The sequence below is a fragment of the Suillus subalutaceus genome, assembly GCF_016647625.1.
Source record: "Suillus subalutaceus strain FC151 chromosome Unknown DFJ58scaffold_16, whole genome shotgun sequence".
Classification (NCBI taxonomy): domain Eukaryota; kingdom Fungi; phylum Basidiomycota; class Agaricomycetes; order Boletales; family Suillaceae; genus Suillus; species Suillus subalutaceus.
This window is the reverse complement of record NW_024540265.1, coordinates 487,022-506,291: the sequence shown is the minus strand read 5'-3', so window position 1 is coordinate 506,291 and position 19,270 is coordinate 487,022. Positions and strand designations below refer to the sequence as shown.

Genomic DNA, 19,270 nt, shown 5'->3' with positions numbered 1-19,270 from the left:
CACCAAAGACATCTTGACAGCGTTCCTCAATTCAATATCCACCCTCGAGGTTGATGTATGTCCTGGATCATTTCCAGAACCCAAATCTTACATGGTGGTCTCGATTTTAGTTGCTCTCTGTAGACGATGACAATGTAGGACTGAGTGCACCAAGCACTGTAAGATGCATATCAATCACTCCATTGTTACAGTCGTTATCTTTTAACCAATCGTAAAAATGAACACCCTGCTTTTGCATTCATACACAAGCAGATTCAAATTTTGGCAAGTAAAGAACGTCCTCTATGTATGGGGAGTGTGACGCAAGCCTATCGTCTCCGAGAGATCGCGACTTTCCTATAATGGCTGCATCACAAACATCGTTTAGCCAGCTTTGCTCGAATCTCAAGTCTCAGTGAATGACGTGCCAATGATAATGCTCATGTTGCAAGAGCGATTAGAGAACATGTTGCATGGTATCTCCATAGACCACTGTTGAGTGATCCCTGACATTATTCCCAACCCGGACCGTCAGGAAGGCAAACACGAACTTCGGAAACACAGTACAGGGCAGGGCGTATATCGATGATCTTTGGCATGAAGATGGAGGGTATACTCAAAAGCACGATTTGACCCTCGCTAGCATAAGAAATAATGAGGGGAAACATGTCACTTATAACGCCACTTGGAGAGGGGGTAATCCCTCAGCTACGTGGTTCATGGAAGAATTTGAAGGTGATCAGATTGAAGATGAAAGAAAGGTCATCAGGGACCAGCGTTGCCTCTGCCATGAAAAAATTGGATTTTCACGTCGTTCTTTTGATGTGGGAGTCCACTCACCCAGATCAGTTCAACTTATAACACAATTCTAAGCGAGTTGCTGCCCAGTAATGGATTGACCTACCTCTTGTCCGAACGTAGTAGACCTAGAAATACCATAATGTCAGTGATCTTTTCATACTTGGTCTTGCTCACCCCAATGGTGCATTACCCCGACAAGGCGGCAACTGTGAAATGGCAGCAAAGGTCAGTGCATTCGTGCTTGATATACCGCAATCCAGCGCTTACATCGCTAAACTGAGATTTGAGGGATGATATCTGATTGATCGAAGTAAAGTGTTTTCAGCCTGAATTCCAGTAGAAAGACGATGTGCATCCAGGGATACTGATGGGATAGAGGTAAAAGTTGTTGGTGAAATCGCAAAGCAGTGACTCGCGCGGGAATGTTTGAACGCCGCAGAAGATCGGAGAACTGTTCGTGATTTCGGCAACCTGCCAGTGTGATCTTTGAAGCATTCTTTTCGTATTCGGTATTCTTGCTGCAGTCGAGTGAGGGGCTCAGCCTTGGCCCATCGACGACACCAGACCAGCGCCTAAGGCGAGTCAATTACGACACGAGCAGAATCTACAACCTTTCTTCAAATTCATGTACGCGCTGATCAGTACAAATGTGACCAAAAGTACATACATGCATCGTATTCAATTCCCTGTCATAAAACACGATCGACATGTGTAGCGATTAGGGCAGTCGTACAAAGAAAGTGGGAAGTTGTACAAAGAAGGGGGGGGAAGGCGCGGTTGTACAAAAGAGGATGGGGTTGTTGTACAAAGAAAGAGCGATCAAATGGTGTGGACAGGAACGGAGGCAGTAGGAATGAAAGTGATGACGAAGGGGCGGTGATGATACACGCTTGAATGCGAAGCTAATGAATGTGTGACGACATTGGTTTGGTGGTTCATAAGTAAGTAATGACAGGATGGAAGGGATGCAATGGTGAATAGATAGATCAAGGCCGTCGACGAGCTTGAGGAGCGAATAGCCAGTTGGGAGAGAGAGAATCTGAGAGAATCTCCCATTCGTTGAAGGGAGAATTTCCCCAATCCGTAAAAAAACCCGTTCTGAGGAGACGCGGAGACGACATAAAGAAACTGAAAAATAGGGAGTGTGAACTCCGCGTTTCACAGCATGAGCTAGAGTGACAGTGGCCGCTCAAAGAAGAGAACGAAGGATTGTGCAAGCGTGCATTATCGCGCATCATGGCGAACGGGCGAGCGAGTGTGGGCGTCCTAAGAAATACAGAATGAAATATGGATCATCAGCATATACAAAGTGAGGGACTTGCAAGACATACCTTTGACGATTGGAAATGAAAAAGACCAGTCAGCAGCGAAGGCATGGGTGGTGACGAGATAGGCAGAAGAAATAGGAGGGAGGGTCAAAGAGTTGGGTGGAGGCGAACAGGACGAACAGATAAGAACTCGCAAAAAAGTACCGAAACTAGATCAGTTTTCAAAAAGGCGACAGCAAGAGAAGATTGAGAACAAGAAACAATAATAAGTAAGAAGCATCTTGTGAACGACCAGACTGTCAAAAGTGAAACAAAACAAGCTGAAACGCACTCCCGAGCGGGAGGATCCCACTCTTGCCAGATAAAACAGGACTCGTAGCCCTCAAACTCCCAAACGAGATCCTACGCACGGCACGACGAAGTGTGAGTGGACGTGTCTGTGTAGCGAATAGAGGCGTAGCAGGCATACTCGGGGATGCAGTGACGGGAGATGCGAGGGATACCGTGACAGGAGGTCCGATGGGAGACGACAGTGGGATACGTGACAGAGGCGATGCAATCGCCTGTGAAAACGGGAGTTCAGGACCAAACATGAAGGGTTCGCACGAGGTTGCGGCAGATGGACTTTGGCTTTGTCGTCTCCGGTCCCTCCTTCTCCTCTGCCTTGGGTTTTCGCCTTCGGCACGGTCAGCCACGTGGTTCATGCAAGAATTCGAGGGTGATCGGATCGAAGATGAAGACGAGTGGTCCATGTAGCACCCAAAGCTTACATCAAACAGTGCAAGCAATGGTGTGCACCACCTTTATCTTCGCAGGTGTGTACAACAGCGAGCTACGATAAGTTAGATGCGTGTAAATGAGAAACAGATCACTCACTGAAAGGCTTATCTCCACAATCGGGTAGCTCATCCTATGTCATTCCAAGTTCGCAACGACTTCCCTGTGGCCCTAAGTAATATTCCTTATAATACATCTGGTAATATACATACCGAGCATCAGCATTCGAATCATGTTTGTGAGTCTCCGTAGAATATTTTAAAAGGTCGCGATGTCGGACCACACCGTATATTGGGTCGGATGATAGGACTCAACAGCTGATTTCTAGCCTCTTCGGTCAACAATGATGGGCAAGTAGACGCTTGCAGGTATGTGCTTGGAAGACGCTTTGAGATTTTTTGCATTGATGACTGACGATGGAGCGTGAGGGTGAACGAAACGAATACTGAGGTGATGTGTGACCTACCTTGGAGTTGATAAGCTGGCCATCCACGCTACCGGAGATGAAGTATCACCTGAAGAGTAGCGCAGAGGATGACAGGGTGTGGTTGTTGATTTTGGCGTTGGTGTTGTGGGTGAGATCGATGGGGGGAATGTGGCAGGGTTTGAAATATCGCACCGGTGGTCTGCTGCATATTTGTATTCGTATTACTGATACCCAGTCGCCTTTGGAACTAGAATGCAAGTGAGTGGCATACCCAGGAATGGACAATGCAACGGTATGCATCAACGGAGAAGGTGAATTCGGAAGATTGTTAAAGGCGAGATCGCGTCATACTGACTCATACAACCTCTGAAACGATTTCCTTTTCTGACAAGTTTCCTTTTTCAACTTCATCTTCCCTTGCCGCCTAGACCGTCTTCTCTGGACTAGTTATCAAAACGCGATCAATATGACTTCGTACCTTCCACGGGTGAACCATATCACAAAGTCCTAGAACTCTACTGCTTGCACGTCTTGCCTCTGAGTTTGGGCGAGTGGCAGTACGTCAAAGAACTTCTGTCCTGCGCAAGTCCTGCGAGAATGAACTCTCGTCCGACGAAAAACACGTGAGTTTAATTTCATGATCCTTATGTCGCACTGAACACAATATTATCAGGAACTTCATTTGGCCCTCGAGGCTCAGCATGCTCACGCGTTAGAGAGTACAAGGCAGGAGACGCCAAAACCCGAGACTCCTTCCCTCTCCTACATTAATACCTCCACTCCGCTCTCTAAGAGCTCTATCCCCAACCTCTTCCTCCTCTTCTCTAACCATCACATCAACCCGCACTGCCATCCCAGCATCCCCCGTCCAAAACTTACTCGCCAACAATCCGCGTCCTCCACATCAGCAGTTTCGAACTCCACCATAACCAGATCCCCTCGCCACCAATTGAAAGAACAAAAACCCTTGCGATGATCCGAAATAAATCAGATGGAACATAATGGCATCGATACAAAGTGCAAAGACATCACTGAATTGCTCTGCACCATGTCATAGACTATCAGGCTGGAGCGCTGAACTGCAATGCATCTCGTGCAGCTTCCTCTTCGCGGCCTGCAGCGTCCACATTCACGTCAAACTGCGTTCGACCTGTTCCTTCCTCGCGCGTTGCCTTCGCCTGTTCAAATGACTCCAATCTTCCCAACACCTACGTCAGCTGCCATGAGCCGAGGCAATCCTAGTAACTCCGACTTCGAGAGAGTAGAGGCAGGCAAGGCTTAGGTGGAGGAGGGGGCGCCGTCATCTCCACAACCAAGTGTTTCTCGGTGCAGCGAGTAATGCAGCCTGTTCCTTCCGCGCAACTTTGGTCACCGTCTGAAGCCGGTGGTCAATTGCTGCTTGCGGGAGCGTTCGCTTGGTGTGAAACATTTTGATCTTCTTCGAATTTACTAGGTCCGGGAGCACCACTCTTCAAACACCTGCATTATGAGACTGAGTGCTCAGTGCATCGACCAAGACCTATATCAATATCAACTCACTGTAGAGACCCCATGGGATGCTCTGGATGGGGCGGTCAAGTAGAAGGTTGCCTTGTTATTCTACGTACGATAGTTGGATGCTCTTTCTTCGCCACATTATGCTCCAGCCTGAGTGACTCACAAGTTAGATCGCTGTCTGTTGCAAAGCTACATTGTAAATATCCTTAGTCGACAATGGCATTGTCTATCAACTATACTGCGTACAAGCTCACATACTGAATGCAAGCAATGGCGTGGCCAGAGATTTTTCGAAATAAGGGAATGGCGGCTGTGACTTTAACTTTGGCGTGCAAGAATTGGGCAGCGACAACTTGAATGTACTCACTAAGATGCTCAGTCTTGTTCAATGTTCGCCACTCGAAGTTTTGGTGACACATGTGGATTCTGGAAATATTAGGTTGACGAGACTCGAAAACAGAAGATGACAAAAACGGCTCGAAAACGCTACAGTACTGTGAATGTACACTAGTAACTAGAGTAGTACACATTAACTAGTGCACGCAGCGCATCATTCAGTCGGACAAGAGTAAAGTCAAGCTCGGTGCTAGGTATAGAAATCGACAAAGAATCAAACGGTACACTCAATGGTGCAGTAATAAAAGTATTGTTACATGGAGCTAGAAGTCCTGATGTTAGCAACTGCGAGAATGGACTGGTAAAGACTAAGAACTCACGCATCTCGGCAACTCGACCAGTGCTGTCCCATGTGCCATGCGGCTCAAATCAAGCTCAACACCTCCTCTCGGGATCACCAATGCAGTGCTAGGAGTATAAAATGGATATCGGGAAGCGGGAGGTACCCAGAAAAGGAGCCGATGATTGGGTCCCATGATCCATCCATCAGCCTGCAGCACGAAAGGGGTGGAATTAGAATCATGATGAGAGGCGGGTTCGAAGCAGGTCAGCGGGGTTAGGCAGGGCGTGTTCCAGGCTGGACGAGAAGGAAATGAAGTGATAATTGCAAGTGTTGGTTGGCATGGTACAGCGTTCTTGAGTGGGGGGTGCGGAGCTTGGATGTAGCGAAAATGGGAAGGAATCTGGTTCTCTGGGTATGGGGGGATGGCTGCACTTTCCCTACATCCCATAGCCGCACAGTGTTATCCGCCGAACCAGACGCGATTGTACCATCCGGTGAGAACGAGACTGACCGAACCGAACTAGTGTGCCCCTCCAAGGGCTCACCCATTGGCTGTCCCGTCCCTGCATCCCACAGCCGCACAGTGTTATCCTCCGAACCAGACGCGATGCGAGTACCATCCGGTGAGAACGAGACTGACGAAACATAACCAGTGTGCCCCTTCAAGGGCTCACCCAATGGCTGTCCCGTCCCTGCATCCCACAGCCGCACAGTGTTATCCTCCGAACCAGACGCGATGCGAGTACCATCCGGTGAGAACGAGACTGACAAAACATAACTAGTGTGCCCCTTCAAGGGCTCACCCAATGGCTGTCCCGTCCCTGCATCCCACAAGCCGCACAGTGTTATCCTCCGAACCAGACGCGATGCGAGTAGCATCCGGTGAGAACGAGACTGACAAAACATAACTAGTGTGCCCCTTCAAGGGCTCACCCAATGGCTGTCCCGTCCCTGCATCCCACAGCCGCACAGTGTTATCCTCCGAACCAGACGCGATGCGAGTACATCCGGTGAGAACGAGACTGACGAAACCCTAACTAGTGTGCCCCTTCAAGGGCTCACCCAATGGCTGTCCCGTCCCTGCATCCCACAGCCGCACAGTGTTATCCCTCGAACCAGACGCGATGCGAGTACCATCCGGTGAGAACGAGACTGACAAAACCTAACTAGTGTGCCCCTTCAAGGGCTCACCCAATGGCTGTCCCGTCCCTGCATCCCACAGCCGCACAGTGTTATCCCAAGAACCAGACGCGATGCGAGTAGAATCCGGTGAGAACGAGACTGACGAAACCTAACTAGTGTGCCCCTTCAAGGGCTCACCCAATGGCTGTCCCGTCCCTGCATCCCACAGCCGCACAGTGTTATCCCTTGAACCAGACGCGATGCGAGTAGAATCCGGTGAGAACGAGACTGACGAAACCTCACTAGTGTGCCCCTTCAAGGGCTCACCCAATGGCTGTCCCGTCCCGTGCATCCCACAGCCGCACAGTGTTATCCAAAGAACCAGACGCGATGCGAGTACCATCCGGTGAGAACGAGACTGACCAAACATAACTAGTGTGCCCCTTCAAGGGCTCACCCAATGGCTGTCCCGTCCCTGCATCCCACAGCCGCACAGTGTTATCCAAAGAACCAGACGCGATGCGAGTACCATCCGGTGAGAACGAGACTGACCGAAACCTAACTAGTGTGCCCCTTCAAGGGCTCACCCAATGGCTGTCCCGTCCGTGCATCCCACAGCCGCACAGTGTTATCGTGCGAACCAGACGCGATGCGAGTAGAATCCGGTGAGAACGAGACTGACGAAACATAACTAGTGTGCCCCTTCAAGGGCTCACCCAATGGCTGTCCCGTCCCTGCATCCCACAGCCGCACAGTGTTATCGTGCGAACCAGACGCGATGCGAGTAGAATCCGGTGAGAACGAGACTGACGAAACCCCACTAGTGTGCCCCTTCAAGGGCTCACCCAATGGCTGTCCCGTCCCTGCATCCCACAGCCGCACAGTGTTATCCCTTGAACCAGACGCGATGCGAGTACCATCCGGTGAGAACGAGACTGACAAAACATAACTAGTGTGCCCCTTCAAGGGCTCACCCAATGGCTGTCCCGTCCATGCATCCCACAGCCGCACAGTGTTATCCTGCGAACCAGACGCGATGCGAGTACCATCCGGTGAGAACGCAACTGAATTAACCGCACCAGTGTGCCCACTGATTATGGTCTGAACAACCGCCCAGTTCAAATCGCGGCCTAATGCTAGACGAAGATTATTCGGAAACCTTGCCGTGAATTTGGTAGCCATGGCGGAGTTAACAGGAGAGAATGGGAGCGCTGATAAATATAGATGCGGCGTGCTGTGCAAGATCATGCCACCAAACACTTGGATGAATCTTTGTACATCCATCGTGGTGGTCCGCAAATCTTCGTATCCAGAATGGCCCTGTATTTATTTATGAGCTGTTCATCCGCTACTGCCTCGTCAGCATGTGCTCACCTTCAGCCACTTGGAAACGAGTGGAAGCACAATAATTGCACCCCTGATGGCATCGAGAAGTCCGAGTGCTTCGATCCAGAAGAGCAGTCGCTCATCGTCGAAGAATGATCTGATCGCCTTTGCGAGCTCATCGTCGAAGTCCGTTGTTTGAACATGCGTAGCCCAGAATCGACAGGAATAGGAAAGATGTGGGGGAATGGATGTTTTGACTCGTTGAGGCAGTCCGGTATCTTCGCGATTAGGGAGGTACGATGACTTTAAATCGCATATATTGAAGCCAAGGCCATGTTCCATCACTCGAAGTGATGCCAACGCTAAGTCGTGGTGTTGCGCCTTCGTCACCTCGACGAAAAAATCACCGCTGGATGATTCGTGTGTGAGGAACTCTTGGAATGATGCGTGAAGGGGTTTGACGGGGATGTGTGAGTCGGTTGTGCCACTGAGGAGGGATCCCATATGTTGAATGATGTCTACACTGTAATGTTTGTTGTGGTCTGGGAAACAGTCCCGCATGGCGTTGAGGGAATCGAATGGGAGGGGTTCAGCCGTGCCGAGTATTTGTCCCATCACCGAACGAAACCTTGCTAGTGCTTCCTGGTACTCGTCATCGTCATACCGATCTCGCGGCCAGATATCTGCCAAAATAAGTCTATACATATCATATAACTGGTTTGTCAATTTCCCAGGATTGCGGTTCACGACAGTTTCGAAGCGAGACCTTGGGTTTACGCCGGGAAGGTCTTCCTTAATGTATTCGCATGCAAGACGTGCCCACTCGAAAAGTCCATCGGCTTTCGTAGCGAGGTTTCCAAACTCTTTGTCACCAAAACCCGACAGCCCTTTTAGTTTGTCAGATACAAAAGCACGGATGTCGCGCTCCGCCACTGCTGCTGGAATCTTGTCCATGGATAACGGTAGAATGTGCCGAGCGCCGTGAAATGCATCTTCGATATCATGAAGTGGGCGAGAGGTAACGAGAATCCGAAAGTTGGATGGGAGTTCTGTGATTTGGGGAAGACCTTTGCTCTGAAGTTTGCCGGAAAGTATGCGGAGAAGGTCCCGCCGCGTCTCTACTCCGCCGCTCTCGTCCAGCGCTTCGATCACAATCAAGACGGGACCCACACTTGACCCAGAGGATTTCTTCAGTGGTTCCATGAGAAGCTTCTCCCACTGCTGGTAAATATCCTTCGAGTTCTTCAGTGAAGTGCAATTTTTGACCGCATCCGCCAATGCTCGTCTCATCTCCGGATCACGATCAGCTAGGTCACGAGCGATAGTGGAGAAAACTGTTTCATGGCGTTTCTCGGTCTTGTCGAAGCAGAAACATGAACCAAGCACCCCCATGTCGCTGAACCACTTGGCAATCGTGTGAGCGATGGCTGATTTGCCCGTGCCTGCAGGGCCAGATAGCCACAGCACACGTTGAGCAGCATCCCCGCTGCCGTTGATCCAATCCGTAATCTGGGAGAGAATCTCCGTGCGCGTCCCTGGTAGGCACTGTTTCATGGTATTTAGTCCTGCGCCCTTTGCATAAGCGATATCCCCGAGATCCAGGGTATCACCTGAAACGGTGTGAATGAATGTAAAGACAGAAGCATATCAGAATCCTTACTCGTTCGTTGGACGAAGACGACCACGTCCCGATCAGTTTGGTCCCGGAATTGTTGCATAAGGTCGTCCAAAGTGTCGCTGTACTGTTTGATAATGTTGTCGGTTTCTGAGAGAACGTTTTTGCCAAGTCTCTTCCCTACGATAACAGCATAAGTTTCATGTACGAAGTGCGATAGCTTGGTGACTCACAAAAGCTCTTTGTCCCCGAGTAGTCCCTGATAAAACGGGCACACTCAAGAGTCTGTTGAATGATCTTTCCAACGATACCGCGCATCGATTCAATTTTGATAAGGCTGTCATCTTGAGTCATGAAGCGGTAAACTTCAGCCAATTTCTTGAGAAGAGTACAGATCGATTTGTCGCGCTCTGCTTGACCGATTATAATCTACATGAAATTATGACTTCTGAGTGAGACTGGACTCCGGGAGAAACCGGACGCACTTTGGATGCAGCAGACAGCACACCCAGCGCCATCTTTGCGTACGGGTGTACCTATACACCTTGATTAGTTTGCTTCCGATCAAGAAGAATGGCCCATACATCCGCGATCTTCTCAAGAACAGAATCGATAATCTTTAGGGGTTCGAGATACGTCGTCGCAAAATCATCCGCGGCAGCGAGACCCGCTGGGGCCTTGTTGGCGGCGGATGCCATAGAATTCGCATTTCCCCCGAGCGGTCTCATGCTTTCCGTACCATCACAGGCACCCTTAAGTTCAGCATTAGCTAATTGGAGATTAGGTCCTTCCTCCTCGCCAGGAGGAACAGGCTGAACCTGGGGAACCGCCGAAATTAGAGAAGAAAGTAAAGTATTCGACCAAAAATACCTGAGAAGGAGGCTCTACGGACAGCACTTGATTCACGGAGTCGCTGGGAATCTCAGGTGTGGTGGGATGCTTGTTATCGGTCGAAGGATGCAGCATGTCCTGGGCGCCTGTAAGAAAACCGAAGAACCAGGATAGCTACTTCAAGCACTTACCTCGACTTTCCGACCCGATGAAGCCCCTTCAGTTTCAACGTTCTGGACCGCAGTGGTGCGGTCGCTTGTTCGCTTGAAGCGTTTCTGCACAATCTTAGCCGTATTCAGGACGGTCAGGATTCACGTCCACGCACAGGAAGTTTTTTGGTTAACGCATTCTTCAATTTCCGCAGGGACTGACGGATTCCTCTACGAGGTTGGTTCTAGATGAAAGATGCATAAGGGCAGCGATGGATTTCAGAGACCACATACCGAGCTTTCAGCAACATTTGCCTGGCTGGTTCTGGAGGCTCCTGGAGGAGAATCAGGCCTACGGTCTTCACTCATCACGAGTGGTCGTAGGTCAGTGCGAGCGAAACGGTGGGGAACAATGAGAAGAGTGTGAGAAGGGAGTTGGCGTCTCATCCTTTAGCAGAGGCGAGGCCGAACGTTAGAAGCATGGCAAACACGTTGTCTTCGAGCGCTAATCATTCCGAGCCACGCAATTCGCGTCGGTTCATAGCGGGAGGTTATTGTGTGCGCATCACAGTGTAATGAAGAGAGATGGCACAGTCGAGAAAGCTCTGTCTACTCCAGAGTCGAGTTATATAGCGGTCCCTTGCAGTTCAACAGGCCTGGTGTTGTCAAAGTTCAAGTTGGCCTCGGCGAGCCTGCCTGCTAATGTAAAGTGTCGTTACGTACAGCTGTTCGAACTTCAAGCATACAACGAGACTGGTGTATAGGATGAGACATTAACGTTTTAACAGTGGTGCTGAGGCGGTTTCGCTGTAAGTAATGAGCTCACTGTCCTGTCCTATGACGTAACGATTCAAACATGAGGAAAGTAAGGCACGTGTAGTACAACAACCGTGTGGTCTTCATGCTTCCTCAGGCACATGGACCTGCCACACTCCGACAGCACTCGACTCGGAGGGCTTTGACTCTGAAATCATCAATGGCATCCGCAAATTGCCATATGTGGGTGTTCAAGGAATTTATCGACAGTCTTTTTGAGTCATCGATGTATGAACCAGCTTGACGATCTTACCTTATCTTACTGACCCAGGCTGTCACCCGTTGTTCACATGGCGCCGCGCTATATGTATGACTTCACGCTCCAGAGCTCCAATCATCGCCTGCATCGACATTTCACGGGCGTGCCAACATCTACCTCCTTTCTGTAATCAGCCGAGACCATCACTTTTCAACTTGAAAGTGTTCCGCTCACCATATGTAGACGACCATGCAGGTAGCTGCAGTCGTTTCATTTCTACTCGCCATCGCTCAGCGCTCAGCTTCAACTTGCGTACACTATTCCTTCCTTCGTCCTCTCATGCTGATTGCAGCATCAATGTTGTCGCCGTCGTTTCACTTTGTGAGATCTTATACGGCTCCAAGTCAGGCGATCTCTGAAGTTCTGGGTCACAACATTTATCATCTTGTGGACCGACCATCTATCAGAATATACACTGAATGGCAAATCCGTCGAGGTAGACAACACGGATGATGAAGGTCGTCTGGTGCGTACTCTTGCTGTTCCCTGATGCGGCAAACTCTGACTTTCTCCGAGACTCGTTCTACTACGCCCGCATAGCGAGAGTCACAGGAAAATAGGTTTATATATTAACATAGAGCAAACCATACATAGAACATGGTCAAACAGGAGACGAGCAATATCAGAATACTGATGCAATACATGAATTGACAACGTCCACTCCAGATGTGAAGAAACTCACCTTTCTAGCAAAACCAATTCCAGAAAATATTCCAGCACCAGCATCCACGCGCTTTGGCACTGTTAGTATCCCGCTCCATATAGATCAACGCTCTCCCGGACCTCTCTACCGATGTGGCCTGGTGTATATCCTGGTCGTCCAGCTTGCCCAGACGACTGTGCTGAGTCGTTCTGAGCTGCGACATCGTGGCGCAAAAGTGAGGTTGTGGCTCCTTGGTAATTATGCCCAACATCACTAGATGCCTGAGTCGAGCCTTCCTGAGTCGACGCCGACCGCAAATGGGGATTTGCCCTGGCACCACTAAAAGACTGAGCGTCAAATGTCCGACGTGGACGTGAAACTACAGTCCTCTGGGAATTTCCTGAGATACGTCATTGAAAACGAACAACGTACCATTTTAACTTGTGCGGTCGCTACCTCGACAACATGCTGAGTCGATATTGCCCTATGGGACTGAGTGCCGAATGCGCGTCCAAATGTTGCCAAGAGGTAGGACACGCCGTTCCCGACTGGCAGATCAATCAATTTAAGCATATACTTGAATTCGAGTCTGGAATGTCTTACAGGGCGACCCTTTGTACTGCCAGAAGGATGTGGCGGCTGATCGAAGAACCCCGGGTTAACTTCCACTGAACGTTGTTTTCCTAATCGTTGCAGGCAACTATTGCATATCATGAGTTGAGTGTTCTACCATAACCATAGATCTCACACCGGGGGCTGGAATCAAGAATCTAGTTCGCTTTGTTAGTAGTCGGGATTGAAGGTGTAGTATAAGTGCTTCCTCATCTTATTAGATCTTGGCAAGTTGGTACACCGCACCTATTACCAAATTGGGTAATTTTTAAGCCGATGGTGTTCAGCGGTGTCATGACCTACTTTCCGCGACAGCTTCAAGCAATTCCATTTTGCTTGCAACGATGGCAGCTGCCTCAGAGGAACAACCAGTCATCAACAAAAACAAGAGGCATCGAAAGGAGAAACGTAAGCATTTAAATCTTCCTCAACAATCCGTGAAGGCAACTTTTCGTTTCAGCATGGGACACCGATGACATTGACCAGTGAGCACTGCCCGCATGTCAATTAAAACCACTTCTCACTGTACCTCCTCTCCAGTGTAAGCACCATCACGAATGATAATATGTCCTGTCAATACGTTATCAACTCTGCTCTAGTGGAAAATCGATCCATTCCAACCAGATGACAACAAAGGCGGCGTATTCACCGAAGAATCCTCTTTCGCAACCCTTTTCCCAAAATACAGGGAGAAGTACTTGAGGGAGGTTTGGAGCGCCGTGACCAAAGTTCTAGACACACACGTAAGTGCTCACATCCATTCCGCCATACTCCACCATCGACTTAGCGTGTTGCGTCCAGGGTATCGCATGCACATTGGACTTGGTTCACGGCTCCATGTCCGTCCGGACAACACGTAAAACATTCGATCCATACATCATACTCAAAGCAAGAGACCTCATCAAACTGCTCGCTAGAGGGGTTGCGATCACGCAGGCTCAGAAGGTATTACAGGACGACGTGGCTTGCTGATATCATCAAAATTGGCAATTTGGTTCGTAATAAGGACCGGTTTGTGAAGCGGAGACAACGGATATTGGACCGGATGGGAGTACGTTGAAGGTGAGCATCGTATACTATTTCGATTGTCATGCATGTTGTTGACTTTTTGCAGGCCATTGAGTTATTAACCCAGTGCTACATTCTCGTACAAGGGAATACCGTCAGCTGTCATGGGTCCGTACAAGTCCCTAAAGGAAGTCCGACGAATAGTCCTCGATTGCATGAAAAACATTCATCCCATCTACCGCATCAAGGTGTGTCAACTAATCATTTGTTCTTTCCGCAGCTTTATTAAAGTACTCGCAGGAGCTCATGATAAGAAGGGAACTCGCAAAGGATCCCAAGTTAGCAACAGAGTCCTGGGACCGGTTCCTCCCCAAGTTCAGGAAACAACATCTGAAGACCTCCGAAAAGACGATCAAGAAGAACGAGAAAGTCGCTGCTAAGGAAGACGCACGCAAGGCTGCAGGCCTTGATGCATCGAGTTCTGCCAAAAAGGAGAAACCAGCAAAGAAAGTGTACACACCCTTCCCTCCGCCACAGCAACCACGGAAGGTAATTAACTCTGCTGCTGGCTGTTGAGTAATGCTGACGTTGTGTCCAGGTTGACCTTCAGCTTGAGTCGGGAGAGTATTTCCTCAAGCCCCATGAGCGGGAGGCCCGGGAAATTCAACAACGAAAACAAAAGGTGCGTATTTACTGTGCAGTCCGCAACAAATCTCATTTTATTTACAGCAAGCTGAAGCAACGCTCAAACGAAAAGCGGAACGGGCAGATGTGTATGTCGCTCCCAAGAAGAGGCAGCCCCTACAGTTGAAGAGAAGCGAAAGCGACGGCATAGGGATACGGATGACAATGATAGGACGGCGAAGTCGAAAAAGAAGAAAAAGGACATTGCTGCCTAGGCGCAATGGACTTGTCACACCGTTCGTGCGCGCATCGCGAACGTAACAGTACTCATAATATTTGATGCACGCTGCGTATTGAAGATGTCCCACCGCCAATATGATGTTTGACTCATGATGCATTACTAGCGTTACGCCAAAATACGATAAAAACACAGTAAGTACACGTACTGAATCACATCAGATCAAATCAAAAGCATCTCAAACAAAAAGCACGATCAAGTAGGAATATCGCCTTGCAGCCTAAAGTCCCTACTGCTCGCACCGATCGAGAACGAGATCTGGCCATCAGGCTTGCGCCACCCCTGAGCAACGACGTCCCAGATAGACAGGTCATAGCGCGAGAGCGTGATCGAGGCTTGTTCTGTGCTGGACGGCGAGACTTCGATGTTCGTGAAGCCCTTTAGGACTGACGGAGGCTCACTAGCGGAAGACGGGAAATGAATGTAAAGCTGAGGAATCTATTCGCGTGACTTGGGCGTAAATATCAAGATAATGAGGTTGATGGGTGTGACGAACCTCCATCCCAGATACAGGTCCAGTGTTCGTGACCTTGAAAGTTACCTGGAATGCAGGCTCATGGAGCCTGGTAAGTAGCGGTATCAGCCTACAGATCCTTCACCGGTCATAATAAATCTCACCAAAGTGCAGTAGAAGACCCTTCAGCGATGGGCGAAGCCTCCCCGTTCTCCCAAGCAGTGATCAAATCCGCCTGATCAGTGTCCGATGACTGAATCGGAGTCACGCAAAGCTCGGAGTACGTGAACGTGGTGTAACTTAAGCCGAAGCCAAACTCGAAGCGCGGCGTGATGTTTGCCTGAATTTACTCTTGTTCAAAACGTGAAAACACCTAGTAAAGTCGGGGAACTCACTTGATCAAAGTGGCGATAATCGATGAACAACCTGCGAAGTTAAATCAATATCAATGAAAGGCGACCTCGGCTCCAGTGACATACCCCTCTGTGTAATCAATGGTAACAATTTCGTCTCCCGAATCATCGGTGATGAGTTGTGTAGGATAATCGGTTATATCCTTAGCAATAGTATACGGGAGTCTTCCTGAGGGGTTGTATGCGCCATAAAGTACGTCAGCGATAGCGTTGCCCGCCTCCTGGCCTTGGATGCCGGCCCAGACGACAGCGGTGATGTTAGGGTGCTCGATCCAAGGCTCTATAATGAGTGGGCCGACACTGTTCACGACAACTACGGTATTGTTGTTCTGCGCAGCGACAGCGAGGATGAGGTCATCACCATTGTGCCAAGCAGTGAGGTTGTTGCTGGCTGGAAATGAACAAAACCGTCACTTAAAGATGTGCGAGGAACGTACCGATCTCCCTGGTTGCCATCGACAGTAATGTAATCCTCGCCAGAGTCGGAGTTGGTGAAAACGAGAGCGACGGCCTCGCCATACGCCATACTACCAGCCAGAGCGGTGTTCCAGTCGTCAAAGTCCCAGAACACGCTGCTACCATCCTGACGAGCACGCTCCTGAATACCCTCAAGAGGCGAGATAAGGTAAGGGAAGTTACCAGTCCTGTGTCATCAATCAATTTTCAAGAAGAATACAAGTACGCCTGAGAGAGCACATACCCAGATCCCCAGCCCATGGCCAGAATCCCATCACTTCCACCTTGATCTGCGAATTCGTTCGGGCCGGAGTTGCCTGGACCCGCATCACTTCCGATCAATACCAGGTTCCTCGGCTTGTTCAACGGCAGGGTGCCGTTTGTGTTTTTCAAAAGGACCGTTCCAGCTGCGCCAATCTCCCTCACAAGCGTATAGTGGTCAGCCTGCACGTTCACATGCTGGTTGGTCGCTTCGTCGTTCGGATTGAACGCATTGAAGTTCGTTGCAGGGTAGCCCTCGTCCTGGTGAAGGAAGTACCAACCAGCGATGATACGCGTCGCCATGTCGTCCAAGCGAGCCATGCTGATGTAGCCGTCGTTAACATAGTCCGTGAGGTTGCCGCCGAAGTAAGAGTCGCCAGAGTCAAAGGTGATATCGCCGGGCATAGTCATGTCAAGCCCTGCAACAGCAGACAACGTTGACATCGTCGCCGACCAGTCAGATTGAACGAAGCCTTGGAAACCGTACTCCCGCTTCAAGATATCATTGAGCATCTTGTCGTTGTTGCAAGCGTAAGTTTCGTTGATGAGATCTGCGATTCAGACCTCAGAACGATATGAATGGTATAGAGCACGGTTGAGGCTTACTGTAACTGCACATGACGGATGAAACGCCAGCCATGACGCTACGCAAGAATGGGTGCGCGTAAATCTCATGTTGAGTCCGGTCATCGACATTTGAAGATTCTGAAGTGCGGAAGTGCTCCTGCTCACTAGCGGGACAGATGAGTGCAAGTGCAAACAGGCGTAACAAAAGACGAACTTGTTGATAAAGTGTTTAGCAGTGGCTTGTACTCCAGCATTTTGCAGGCCTAAAATCGTCTCATATGCAGATTCGCCAGTCAGGAAAGGGTCTGCACCGAAACCCTCCCAGTTACGGCCGCCCTGAGCGACACGACCCATGTTCATCATGGGACCAAGGGCAATGTTGACGCCCTTGCCCTTGAATTCCTGACCCAAAGCCAGGCCACGAGCACGCATCAGAGGGCGATTCCAACTGTGATAGAGATTATGACAGATATCAGACAGGTTAAGTCGGTGAACTTGGAGATGACTTACGTAGACGCTACCTGAATGCCAGCTGGGAACGCAGTTGCGTAGTCGGCAAAACGGACAGCGAGAGGCGAATCCTAGCAAATTGTGAGACAAATACGTCATAAATTCAACCTACGTACCTCAAGACATAAACCGGGGAAGTTTTTATTGGGTGGGATATTGCCAACGCACAACCCATTCGCCCAACCGACGCCCGTGGTGATGTTGACTTTTTCCTCGATGGTATAATCCGATATCTGAGTATGAAGGATATTCAGCACGTGTCGACATAGAAAGAGTGATAAAGCCGGCAAAAAATGATCGCTAAAATGGATGCACTCACAAGGGCCTTGGCTTTTTGGTAGGCAGTAGCCCATGCAGGGGCAAAATCGGGCACGACTTGTGGATCACTGTTAACAGAAGGAGGGTTCAAAGGATCTGTTGCAGGGAAAACTGGGGGCAGAGGGTTGAGAGTAGGTGTAGGATAGGGAGCGAATGAATAGCTAGAGAGCGGAATGGTGATGACACCAGTTGTAGACACGCCTGAGGTGCTGGCGGGAGCGGAAGATGTGGTGGAGTTTAGCGTAGCAGAAGCTGATGATGAATTGTATGAGGTTGTCACCGGCGAATATGAACTAGCTGCAGTAGTGCTAACATTGCCACCTGGAGCAGACGACGTTGCAGCAGACGGAGCCTCAGCTAAGGTCGGTGCACCTAGAACAAATGGAATTATAGACAGCAGTAACAGTTTGGACAGCATGACGGCTGCACGCAGGAATTTCTGGAGAAACAGATGGAAGAACGACCGAAGATTACTAGGTTAATTTCATGAGGGAACCGAAGCTTTTGTACTTTGTTCGAGCCGAATACGAGCCCGGCGGGGAAACCCATAGCCGCTTCCTATAAGTGAAGATCGCAGGTGCCAGCTGGAGCCGCCAGCCGCCAGCGTTAGTGGCGATTAAAATCATATAGAAGCGAGTTAACTTGTAATATTTGAAATGTAGAACAGACCGGCCGTAGCCCGTCACTACGAATCATGATGGAAGTTCATATGCAACTTGAAGTACGAGGAAAACCACGTAAGCCAAGCATGTTCACTAGTAGGTCCGGTTTAGTTGATTTAAACTCTTGCAAGGATCCCCGACGAGTCTCAGACGCGACCATGCCAATCAGAGATTTCTTCCTGGACTTGTTAGTTACACTGTGAACGTTGTCACGATACGTGCGTAACATTAATGACCAATTGATGACAATGTTCCATCCATCGTCCTCACGATCGTAATTAAGAATAACATTTGTTATGTTATTCCTTGCCCGACCGCGAATTCAGCGGTAACGTCGTCTGGCGAGATACTCTTTGGACCTGCAAAAATGTCATTTGCATCATGAGGCTCGGTCGAAGGCCGAGGTGCATACACGAAATATGCTTCAAGATCCTGTGCGATCTCGACAGTAATGCCAACCTCTTCACGAGTGTGCATGGGTGAATCTCGGAATTGATTGGATGGTTTGAAGTTCCACCATGAAAGGCTGTCTGTTTGACCGTCAACACCATCATGATCCAGTCGGTTTTTTTATGAATTCAAACCATCTATGTTATCATATCTAAATCATATCTCCACGAGTCTCGGATACGGTACTAGTGTTGTTGGCAGAACTCGGGAGTTTTGCCAACCGGTTTTGCTGGTTTTTGGCAGAACTCACGCAAAATGGGGGTGGCAGAACCTGGCAGAACTCCAGGGTATCCGAGACTCGCAGAGATGTAATTTAGATCTATGATAACAAAATTTGAATCCAGGAGAACATCAAAACTGACGTCCTTAAAGTAAGATGGTGCAAACTGGAGGGCGCCCCCTCGCATCACTGATTGACGAGAATTTCGAGCGCCTGGGACGAGTTGAC

The 19,270-nt window shown here is 49.4% G+C and overlaps 4 protein-coding genes across 4 annotated transcripts; 1 reads left to right on the top strand and 3 right to left on the bottom strand.

The window, feature by feature from the left end:
• Positions 1-2,215: 2,215 nt before the first annotated feature.
• On the bottom strand, positions 2,216-2,949 carry DFJ58DRAFT_131191 (uncharacterized protein). Its single transcript, XM_041378789.1, has 2 exons — positions 2,925-2,949; positions 2,216-2,880 (listed from the first exon to the last, which is right to left on the bottom strand). The coding sequence occupies exon 2, from the start codon at positions 2,798-2,800 to the stop codon at positions 2,348-2,350; it is 453 nt and encodes a 150-aa protein (XP_041248022.1). The 5' UTR covers positions 2,801-2,880; positions 2,925-2,949; the 3' UTR covers positions 2,216-2,347.
• A 7,190-nt stretch (positions 2,950-10,139) lies between these two features.
• Positions 10,140-11,337, bottom strand: DFJ58DRAFT_911704 (uncharacterized protein; the record flags this gene model as incomplete). Its single annotated transcript, XM_041395245.1, has 7 exons — positions 11,195-11,337; positions 10,766-11,127; positions 10,648-10,716; positions 10,514-10,597; positions 10,362-10,460; positions 10,231-10,309; positions 10,140-10,168 (listed from the first exon to the last, which is right to left on the bottom strand). Exons 2-7 carry the CDS (start codon positions 10,916-10,918, stop codon positions 10,140-10,142), a joined length of 513 nt encoding a protein of 170 aa, XP_041248021.1. The 5' UTR covers positions 10,919-11,127; positions 11,195-11,337.
• A 1,774-nt stretch (positions 11,338-13,111) lies between these two features.
• Positions 13,112-14,708, top strand: DFJ58DRAFT_769366 (uncharacterized protein; the record flags this gene model as incomplete). Its single annotated transcript, XM_041389002.1, has 10 exons — positions 13,112-13,238; positions 13,401-13,544; positions 13,603-13,761; positions 13,828-13,863; positions 13,916-13,963; positions 13,989-14,057; positions 14,110-14,358; positions 14,408-14,491; positions 14,539-14,580; positions 14,604-14,708. Exons 1-10 carry the CDS (start codon positions 13,146-13,148, stop codon positions 14,706-14,708), a joined length of 1,029 nt encoding a protein of 342 aa, XP_041248020.1. The 5' UTR covers positions 13,112-13,145.
• Positions 14,709-14,926: 218 nt separating this feature from the next.
• Positions 14,927-18,128, bottom strand: DFJ58DRAFT_654507 (glycoside hydrolase family 3 protein; the record flags this gene model as incomplete). Its single annotated transcript, XM_041381797.1, has 13 exons — positions 14,927-15,169; positions 15,228-15,294; positions 15,350-15,525; positions 15,581-15,611; positions 15,665-15,985; positions 16,036-16,242; positions 16,299-16,866; positions 16,922-17,046; positions 17,097-17,330; positions 17,393-17,463; positions 17,509-17,625; positions 17,712-17,821; positions 17,897-18,128. The coding sequence occupies 13 exons, from the start codon at positions 18,126-18,128 to the stop codon at positions 14,927-14,929; spliced, it is 2,502 nt and encodes an 833-aa protein (XP_041248019.1).
• Positions 18,129-19,270: the final 1,142 nt, after the last annotated feature.

Bases quoted from the DNA above. Each gene is read 5' to 3' on its own strand.
- DFJ58DRAFT_131191 (XM_041378789.1), bottom strand. From the start codon at position 2,800: ATGGACCACTCGTCTTCATCTTCGATCCGATCACCCTCGAATTCTTGC.